The 11,037-nt window shown below is 39.4% G+C and overlaps 1 protein-coding gene across 1 annotated transcript; it reads left to right on the top strand.

The window, feature by feature from the left end:
* The first annotated feature begins 7,691 nt into the window (after window positions 1-7,691).
* LOC123949766 (olfactory receptor 51A7-like) lies at window positions 7,692-8,627 on the top strand. Its single transcript, XM_046017381.1, has one exon. The coding sequence runs from the start codon at window positions 7,692-7,694 to the stop codon at window positions 8,625-8,627; it is 936 nt and encodes a 311-aa protein (XP_045873337.1).
* The last annotated feature ends 2,410 nt before the right edge of the window (window positions 8,628-11,037 follow it).

Below are 11,037 nucleotides of genomic sequence, written 5' to 3' on the forward strand. Positions count from 1 at the left end.
TGCTCAAAAGAATGAATATGTGAGAAAATACAAAATATTTGTTCTTTTCTTAATTTCTGGACATGATAGTTTACTTTTTAAAATAAAATAATTACAATATACTGAGAGATTTGTAACACGGGTAGAAATACGTACATGACAATACTTGCTTACAATTTTAAAATGAGATAAATGGAAGTATACTGTTAAAGGTTTCCTAAATAAATACAATCTTTAAAAGGGGGGAGGGGGTGTTCAGTCAGTTAAACATCTGCCTTTGGCTCAGGTCATGATCCCAGGGTCCTGTGATTGAGCCCTGCATTGTGCTCCCTGCTCAGTGGGGAGTTTGCTTCTCCCTCTTTCTCTCCCCTATGCTATGCTCACTCTTTCTTTCTTTCTTTCTCTCGCTCTATCAGATGAATAAAATCTTTTTTTTTAAAGATTTTATTTATTTATTAGAGAGAGAGAGAGAGAGAGAGAGAGCGAGCACAGGCAGACAGAGTTATAGGCAGAGGCAGAGGGCAAAGCAGGTTCCCCGCCAAGCAAGGAGCCCGATGTGGGACTCGATCCCAGGCTGGGATCATGACCTGAGCCGAAGGCAGCTGCTTAACCAACTGAGCCACCCAGGCGTCCCTCAAAAGAATAAAATCTTTTAAAAAAGGTTTTCTGTGTCACCTATGGGGAAGTATAATAGTAACTTATGATGGACTCTGGAAATTAAGGTTGCATTCCATAATCCAAGGAGCAACTACAAAAAATAAAACCCAGAAAGTATAGCCAAAACCCAGCTGAGGAAATAAAATAGAATACTGAAACATACCTGAACTGATTTGATTTAAAGATTTCTTAAAAAGTAAGTAAAACTATATAACAGAGAAAAGAAAATAGATGGGACAATGAGGGAACAAATAAAACAATGATAAACATAAAATTGAATGTATTAATAATTACATTAAACATAATGGGCTAAAGACCCCAATTACAAAACTAGCACTAGTCAAACTGGGTTAAAAAACATGCCATTTATAAAAGTTGGCTATGAAATCACAGATAAGTTAAGAGGAAGAAGATAGAAAAAATGTATCACCCATACCAATATACATGGTGAATGTGGCCAAATTTTCAGAGCATATGGAATTTAAAGCAAGACATAGCATCAAGAAAAAAGGGGACATTTTGCAATCATAAAAAGGGTGAATTCATAAAGTCATAACAACTTGAATGTTTATATATCTAATAGGAAAGCTTCAAAATACACAAAGAAAAAGAAACAACTAAAAAGAAAAATTCATAATCAGATTTGGAGATTTTAGCACATCCTTCATTGTTACTTGGTACCATATATAGGTAAAAATCAGAAATCTGTGTCTTTCTATATGTAGATTATTTTTTTAATAATAAAAATAGGAAAAAACACTTTCACTGATGATAAGAAGAAACAAAGAAATGGTGAACCAAAAATAATATATCAATTAATTTGGGATTAAATGATTTCTTGGAGCCTCAACTACTTTCCCTAATCTCTGGGGCAGACTCTCCTTGATATGTGCAGGTTTCCAAAATCTGTGAGACATCCAAGTCTGACCTTTTCATGGTCTTGTGGGAACCAGTGAATTAAAACTATGGTCCTGAACCAAGCTCTCTTCCACAAATTTCTAGGAAATTTCTCAGGGAAATCATTTGTTTACTGAGGGTAGCAGAGCTGGAGGAATTGGTGTCCCAAGAGTGCAAAAGTCAGAGGACAGCTCAAAGAGTCTGGGATCTATAGATAAATGTCTTAGTCAACAGATGTGGTACACTGAGGTTGAGAAGCCTGTAACCTAAAGTCATTTCTGTTTCACTATGTGGTGAAATGGTAAGTGCAAAGGGGCCCTAACATAATTGTCCTTTGTATCCTAAATGGCTTTGTATCCTGAAATGTGTCTTAAAGGTGAGTACTCAAAGAACTGGGCACGGCACATAAGGGAACTGTGAACAAGGGGGTACTGCATGGAAGCTGATATAAGGAGCATTAAGAGGTGGAAAATAAATAAATAAAGATTCCAAAGGGGAGAAGGGAACAGAGGGAGCTTTTCTCAGAGCAATGTTTGCCACACAAGAGGAGAGTTCGACTTAAATTTGGAGAAGAAGCTATGAAAATTAAAAATGCACTGACTTTTCTTTTAGCCATCCAATGGCACTGTTCACTTCACCCATCCGTGGTTCATCTTAGAAAGCATCCAGTTGTTCACGCAGTTAGACAAAAGGCTAGACAAAGTGAGAGAGGGACTGGGAAATAGGAAAACCAATCTGTTTAAAGCATAAAATTTATCTAGCTAGATAAAAACAGAGAGGGAGGCAAACCTGAGACTCTTAACTATAGAGAACATACTGATGGTTGCTGGAGAGGAAGTGGGTGAGGGATGGGCTAGCTGGGCGATGGGTATTGAGAAGGGCACTTGTAATGAGGACTGGGTGTTATATGTAAGTGATGAATCACTAAACTCTGCTCTAGTAAACCAATACAACACTATTATCTTAACTTGAATTTAAATTTAAAAAAAAAAAAAAATTACCTGCCTAAGCAAAGAATGGGAAGGCAAATAGCCCAGCTTGAGTCAGGCCATGGGTAACAGGGTCTCAGTGTTAGACTAGAATCACAGAAAGGGCTTTAGTCTTGGTGAAAGAGCAGCTGAGATGACACTGTGGTTTTAGTTAATGGAAGAACTTTGGAAGAGGACCAGAGGACAACCAAGTTAAATAAAATGAGCCACAGGAGATTGGAAAGGAAATAATATAAGCAGCACTAGAAAGTAGTGGCTGGCATCTGGCAGGAAAATAAGACACACTTAGGTTTGAATTCCAGTCTTACCCCTTACTAGCTGTTTCTTTCTTTCCTAATTCATAAAACAGATAATAACAGTACTTGCCTTATAGGGCTGCCCTGAAAATTAAATAATGTACATAAAGAGTTTAAGATACCATTTGTCTAAGAGGAAGTATTTCTGAATGTTAGTTCTTCTTAGTAATAACATTTAGGGCTTTCTCTCAAGACAGTTAATTTACTGAGGAAATATTTCAGTAACGTCTCTACGTGAGGCACTGTACTTGACAAACAAATGCACTGGGCCCTTTTTGACTGCAACTATTGTTGCAGGAATTCTCTGCCTTTATTGCCTGCAGGTCTTGGTCACACCACTTCGAAGCATGAAGAGGTAGACTAGACAAAGTGTGGTGGGCAGCAAAGTTTACTGAGCAATAGTACAAAACTCCCAAAGAGGGAGGGGACCTGAGAGTGTTGCCCTAGGCGTTTCTAAGTGTAGGGTTTTTTATGAGCTCTTTTGCAGAACTATTTTAAGCAATCAGGGTGTGCTGAGTTGTGCCAATCATACCTTTGGTCACGTATCTATCTGTCTGCCTATTAGGTTACTGTCCATGTGTTGATGGTCTTTTTTCAGCCGACATCTGGGGGCTTATGTCTTAATTGCCCCTTGCCCATGATATTGACAGATGCTTTTTCGTTAATTGCCTTATTTTAGGACATCTTGTAGAAGTTATTTCTGCAAAGCTGAAGTTTTGGGGAACCTGGTCAAGTCAGTTTGGGGAAGTTAGGGGTCCTGGCCCTAACTACCTGTCCAACTAGCTCCTAACACTATTGCTGGTAGGTTTTTTTTTTTTCCAGACTGATGAGGGCTTTGCCAGTAACTGTATCTTATCTTCAAGGTAATTCTGATGTTTTGCTATCTCCTGCTCATCAGTAAGGCTGTGAGGGTTCACAGATTCTTTTTTCCAAGTTTACATAAAAGCTGAACAAAACATTTTGAAAGCAGAAATATCTACATGTCTAAATGTCTAACACAATGTTTAACACATAGTAATAGTTCCCAATGCTTTCTCTTTTCCCTGTTTTTAAAATATCTACACCTCTTTTTTCCCCCTCAGCTTATGAAGAACCGTCTCTTACCTTCCTCACCCCTTGATCTGGCTGAACAGGTACTGATTACATAGTTTTGCCTTTACTGTTTTACGGTTGATTCTTCTTGCTGGATTTTGCTATCAACAATCTCTGTTGTCCTTTTATTTCTCATCTGATGCAATTTTGTCAGAAATGAAATTGAAATGACTTATGTTGATTAACATAGCTCTGGAGGTAACTCTATAGGGCACTAGAACTGGGATGCAATAAAATTCAAGGCTTCAACCTTACTTGCCATTTATATTACTTATTCCCAACACTAATTTTTATATGCCTTCCATCAGAATGCAATTTCCTTGTGATGTATTCAGTTTTTAAACTTATTAACATGAGATAGGACGCATGGCATAAATGAAAAAGCTTAATTCAAATGACATTGATTCAAATTCTAAGCAGAAAGAGTTATCAGTCCCCAGAAAAAGACAAGATGTGGCTTTCAGGACACAGGAGAAGTCATTTTAGGCCCCCAGCTATTTTCATGATCTATGCCCCAATTGCCCAAGCATATTTCTTGCAGAACTGTCTAAGAGTTGTCAGAATTACAAAGAAATGCAAAAATCTCAGTAGTTAAGGACTTTAAGGGAACAAAGGGAATAATATAAAAACCAACAAGCTCTCTGAGGCCAGGAAATAGCCTGACCATACCAGAGAGGATCAGCCAGGGATAAAACTCAATAGTGCTATTTCAAAACAAAGCAAGGTCCTGACTTCCTCACCCAAGATAAGGAGCACAATCACTTTACACCTGCTCTCAAAGGATACCCATAGGCCCTTCCCATCCTCTGACCCTTAACCTCCACTTCCATTATTTTTTTTAAACTTTATTTTTTCAGTGTTCCAAGATTCATTGTTTATGCATCACACCCAGTGCTCTATGAAATCCATGCCTTCCTTAATACCCACCACCAGGCTCACCCAACTCCCCACCCGTCTCCCCTCCCAAACCCTCAGTTTGTTTCTCAGAGTCCATAGTTGCTCACGGTTCCCCCAATGCCCTTCTCTTCTCCTTCTCCCAGCTTCCTCTGCTTCATTATTTAATGTGAAAGTCTCTGCCCTAGAACAAGCACAAGCTTCATTGACTCAAGACAAGGTGCATGCATGGGCATGTTTTCTAAGTACTCCTGCACCACCTTATGCCTGCTTTCACAAGCCTTGACAAAGCTCCCCTTTCTGAATATTCATCCTAAACCCTAGATCAAAGGAACCCACTCATCTCTGCTGGGGAGTCATAGCTTTGGAAGTTATTCCCCAAGATCCTCTTTGCTGCAAATGAAGTTTCCTTGGGTGACAACTCCCCCTGGTGTAGTCTCCATCTGTTAATCACCAAGGAGCAAATTCACTTAAGGTTACAAAACCTCATGTCTGTTCATAACAACATATGTTTTTTCAAGAAATTAGTCTCTCTATGCTCCTGTTTTCAAATTTGTCAATCAGGAATAATAATACCATATAAGGATTAAATGAAGTAACAAGTATAAAACATTTAGCATAATTCGATACGAGGCAGATAGAAACTCCTGGCTCCAGCCCCTTTCCATCCCTGGCTTCTCTTTGCTCCTGCAAAGGCCAAGAAAAGGACCAATAAGGATCCAGTTTGACTAAGATAAGATAACAAGTCAGTGCTCCAGCAGAGACAGAAGAAAAAAACCAGATGCCTGTTTGAATAAGAAAAGAAAGAGAATCACACCCAAGATGATTTAGCACTCTCCTGAGGTGCCTCCAGGTAGATTATACTTCCACGTGAAAGGGACATTTGGCCTTGAGAGACTAGGAAAGCACCCAGCCTTGAGAGATCACGAAAACATCCCGCTACCATACCCCATTGCCTATAACCATAAAAACTCACTCCTAACCCTGTCGGGTGCCGTGTTCTCCCCATCTCTTGCCACCTTTGGGTTTATTTGGTCACCTCAGATTTTCTGCAACAGATAAACCCCTCCTGTTTCCCTATTTTCTTGTTTAATCCACTCTACTGTTCTTCCTTCTCTAGAACACAACTCCAGCTGTTCAGGAAAGGCCTTTCTGAGGATGTGACCTCTGATAAAGCTATTAGAGCCAAGGAAAGGGCAAGTATAGTAGTGAGATGGTATCATGCTGGAATGTTTGAGGATATTTAACAGAAAAATATTTAGGGGCATAAGAGCTTTGTGAGTGAAAGGAACTGGTCACTGTAATATTGTGATTTATAATAAATATATGGTCTTCATGATTTCCCTTGGAATTTGCTGTGTGAAGAGAGGGATAAAATTGTCTTTTCTTATGTTAATGTGGTAACTTCTGCACCTCACCTAAGATTGGCAGCTCTTGTCTGGAGAATCAACCTGGTGATAGGAGGGTTGAAACTTTTAGCCCCATGCCCTGACCTCCTGGGAGAAGAGAGGAAGATGAACTAATTGAAAAGCTTGTGTTTCTGATTCCTAATAGGCAAGAGTGCTCTGACAAAGCCCAGGCTTCTCAATTCTCAATTAAACCCTCCCTTCTCTAGGCAAAGGGGTAGAAACCATATGCTCTATGTGCCTTGGAATCCCATTGTCCCAGATTTACCTAATTCCTTAAAGAAAGAGAAAACTCTCAAAGGTACATATATAGTGAGCTCAGTTGTTTATTAAAACAAACAAGCTACAGTTGTAGAACATCTATTTACCTTATGGTGTCAGGAAAAAAAAAAAAGGATCCAGAGAGAACCAGTCTCCCTCATCACCAACATACTGTGTCTCTCACCTTGCCACCCACCATGGCTGGCCTATAGTCCAGTTGGCTGAGTCACTTTGTGTTTACGAGAGTATATGTTGGCCTATAAAGTCTAAGAATTTCTCTCTACTCCCATGCACATGGATGGAGAGCACTGATATGGATTATTCATTTTAAAGAACATTCTAGGGGCACCTGCGTAGTTCAGTTGCTAAGTTTCTGCCTTCGGCTCAAGTCCTGATCCCAGGGTCCTGGGATGGAGCCCCGCATCGGGCTCCCTACTCAGCCCTCTCCCACTCCTTCTGCTTGTGTTCCCCCTCTCACTGTGTCTCTCCCTGTCAAATAAATAAATAAATAAAATCTTCAAAGAAAGAAAGAAAGAACAATCATTCTGCTTCCATACAAGAAAATGGGATTTTTCACTATACTGTAAGAGACGGTTAACAGTCAAGCACACACAACCTATTTTCTGTCCTTTCTTTGTACCTCTTCTGGTGGAGAGCTTGTGAGTAATGTCAGCTTTAGAAGCTCAAGTCCCTGGCCTGAAAAACATTTGGAAGAAAGGACTATAGAAATTGGAGAAACCACTTAGTATCTGCTCTCTTAAAATCTACTTCCAGCTGTTTTCCAGCTTTTTTTTTTAATTCTAGGCTCACTCTGGGTCAAGCTGAAAGTGTTATCCTATGGTTCAGCCTAACTATATAAAATTTTTCATTGGCTTGGGTTCAGGAGGTGCAAATCCTAATAGAAAAGGAAGAATTTATTTGCCCCCCACTCCTCCTTATGTGGGTGTTTTGTTTTGTTTTTGAGGACTTTATGGAGAAACGTGATTGGTCAAGATAGTTCCTATATTCCTGCTTCTCCTTGCCAATTAACATTATCTGACTCTATTATCAATAGCTTGTTCAGAAGAAAGACTTCATTCTTACATTTCTTGATATGAGTTTCAAATTGCATTTCTTTGTGTCTCAGACGAAAGTGCTGAAAGGAGGGAAATGAGCATAATATACTTATGTTAATAGTGTCATTTCAGGTCTGGGAATAAATACTCTCCAACTGATTCATCATGCACACTCTCAATTCCTCTAAAATTGAAATCACCACCTTCTTCCTGATTGGAATCCCAGGACTGGAGCATGTTCACCTTTGGATCTCTGTCCCCATTTGCTTCATGTACCTAGTGGCCATCCTTGGCAACTGCACCATCCTCTTTGTTATCAGGACAGAGCCTTCACTCCATGCCCCCATGTACTACTTCCTCTCCATGCTAGCTGTCTCTGACCTGGGCCTCTCCCTCTCATCCCTCCCTACTATGCTGAGGATCTTTGTTTTCAATGCTACAGGAATTTCCCCAAATGCCTGCTTTGCTCAAGAATTCTTTATCCATGGATTCACAGATATGGAGTCCTCAGCGCTCTTGGTCATGTCTTTTGACCGTTTTTTGGCCATACGCAACCCTCTGAGATACAGCTCTATCCTCACCAATGCCAGAGTTGCCAAAATGGGCCTGGTCTTTCTCATTAAAAGCATGCTCTTAGTGCTCCCATTTCCTTTCACTCTCAAAAAACTGACATATTGTAGGAAAAGCCTACTTTCTCACTCTTATTGTCTGCACCAGGATGTCATGAAGCTGGCCTGCTCTGACAACACGGTCAACTTTTTCTATGGCTTCTTCGTTGCCCTCTGTATGATGTCAGACAGTGTGTTCATTGCTGTGTCCTACATATTCATCCTGAAGACTGTGATGGGCATTGGATCTCATAAGGAGAGACTCAAGGCCCTCAACACCTGTGTCTCCCACATCTGTGCTGTGCTCATCTTCTATGTGCCCATCATTGCTTTGGCCTCCATGCACCGTTTTGGCAAGCACAAGTCCCCAGTGGCCATGATCCTCATTGCTGACATTTTCTTGCTAGTACCACCTCTGATGAACCCCATTGTATACTGTGTGAAGACACGGCAAATCCGTGAGAAGGTCTGGGGAAAACTAGGTCTAAAATGAAGGTATGGGGAAAAGTAAGAAAAAGTCAGCCAAGATAGGAGAATAAAATATTTCTAAGCAAAGTATTATGGATATTTATTCTTACCTTCCTTGATCATTCATATAATCACTGCAACATATAGGCTGGGCACTGAGATCTATGAGCCTGGAACTCACATGGGCATTGACAGGTAAGTATGGAATAGTTTTTGCAATACTATATTCTAAGAACTTTTGCTTATTTATTTGACACAGAGAGAAAAGTTTTGCAATATTATTAAAATCATGAATCAATATACTGATTTGGAATTTCAGTTACACTATTTATTACAGCACGAGGATAAATACACAAGGGAGTAGAGCTTGTGCTCTCTTATAGAAAATGAATACTAGAGGAAGTGGAAGTTAAAGGATGTTAGCCCAATCCATTTACAAATTTTCTTTCAGGCAGCCTTCAGACATATATTTGTTGAGGAGTCTTCAGTCTATTTAATGCAAATTCTTGATTTCCCATTTAAGGAAAGAAGGGTATTGTCAAGTGGAAATTGGTTAAAAATTTCCTCTCTTTGCTCTTTCCTTAGTAATCAAATAGGGACAACCAGTGATTCTCTTTTATGTTAGAGCTTTCATAGCCTTGAAATATGACAATAAGTGGCACCTGGGTGGCTTAGTCGTTAAGCAGTTGCCTTCTGCTCAGGTCATGATCCCAGGGTCCTGGGATTGAGCCCCATACCAGGCTCCTTGCTCTGCAGGAAGCCTGCTTCTCCCTCTCCCACTCCCCCTTCTTGTGTTCCAACTTTCACTTTTGTCTCTTTCTGTCAAATAAATAAATAAAATCTTAAAAAAAAAAGAAATATGACAATAAGATCTCTCATAACATTCTTTAAGACAGACCAGATTTTTTTTCTCCATATTACAACAGGTTTCCAAGAAATTATAGTTACTAAAAGGAGAACAGAGGTACCATTCTGCTCTTGGTAGGATACAGAAAAGCTAGTAGTTCAGTCATTTTTAAAACACTGATATTTTTTACTACTTTACAAAATAATGGCTCTCATGCTTGTTTAAGCACTTGGTATTTTGAACTATGATATATGCAATAACACTAAAGAAGCTAGAAATAATTTTAAACTAGCAGAAAATATGACCATATATTAAACAATATAAAATGATATTCATACATATATGGTTTCATTTTTTTAAAAAATCGTCAACTAAAGTAGATTGGCTATCTCAGTATACTCTGTAAAATTTATTTGTTTCCTGTTTGTCTTTTATTGGTGAGTACTCCATAGAAGACAAAGATTTTAAACATAAAATTTAGAATAAGTCAACCAAAACCCTTAAAAAGTTTGTACTAGGGATTGGGGAAAAAACTATTGGTAATCAATTTCAATGTTTTATTGCCTCAGTTGAACTAAAAAATAATTAGTATTATTTGTTCCAAAGAACCATTTTGAAGATGTTCTCTGATGAATAAATATTCATATACATTTTATGTCCCCGGGTGAGTTTACCTGAGTTCTTATTGTTCAATAGCTGACCCTGTCTAGATGCCCATAGTTTAGTCAAGACAAAGTTCTGGGCTTCCTCCCAGTTTGTTTCCAGTTATGCTATTAGTTCACCTGCTTGTCATTCTTACTTATATTTCGTTTCCTTAAAGAAACTGCATACATCGAATTTGTTGGCATATCTCCAGACTTGTACACTGTATATAAATGACATCTGGATGGTAGTCTGACACTTCTCCCAACTTGTTTAGATAAAAAGACCACACAGGGGGCACCTGGGTGGCTCAGTGGGTTAAAGCCTCTGCCTTCAGCTCAGGTCATGATCCCAGGGTCCTGGGATCGAGCCCCGCATGGGGCTCTCTGCTCAGCAGGGAGCCTGCTTCCTCCTCTCTCTCTGCCTGCCTCTCTGCCTACTTGTAATCTCTGTCTGTCAAATACATAAATAAAATCTTAAAAAAAAAAAAAACACACAGAACATCTAGAATGATAAAAAGCAAAACAAAACAAACAAACAAACAAACTATTGCAAAAATCAGTCAGGAGCAACTATGAATTTTAAGTCAAAGAAGCTGCCCTGAGAAATGGGTCATATCCTGTTTAGCAATGAGAAAATGCAAATAAGTTGTCATGAGAGAAACAAGGAAGAATATTTATCCTCCATTCCTCAGTATTTGCTCTCAACACAGAAATTCAGATCTTTACAAGACAGAAACTGCTCAAGTCATAAGGTATCAATAAGTGGTGGGACACCTGGATAGTTCAGTCATTAAGCATCTGCCTTCCACTCAGGTCACGATCCCAGGGTCCCGGGATCAAGCCCCATGTTGGGTTCCCTCCTTGGTGGAAGGCCTATTTCTCCCTCTTCCACTCTCCTTGCTTGTGTTCCCTCTCTTGCTGTGTCTCTCTCCATCAAATAAATA

Source organism: Meles meles, chromosome 8 (genome assembly GCF_922984935.1).
Source record: "Meles meles chromosome 8, mMelMel3.1 paternal haplotype, whole genome shotgun sequence".
In the NCBI taxonomy this organism is placed as follows: Eukaryota; Metazoa; Chordata; class Mammalia; order Carnivora; family Mustelidae; genus Meles; species Meles meles.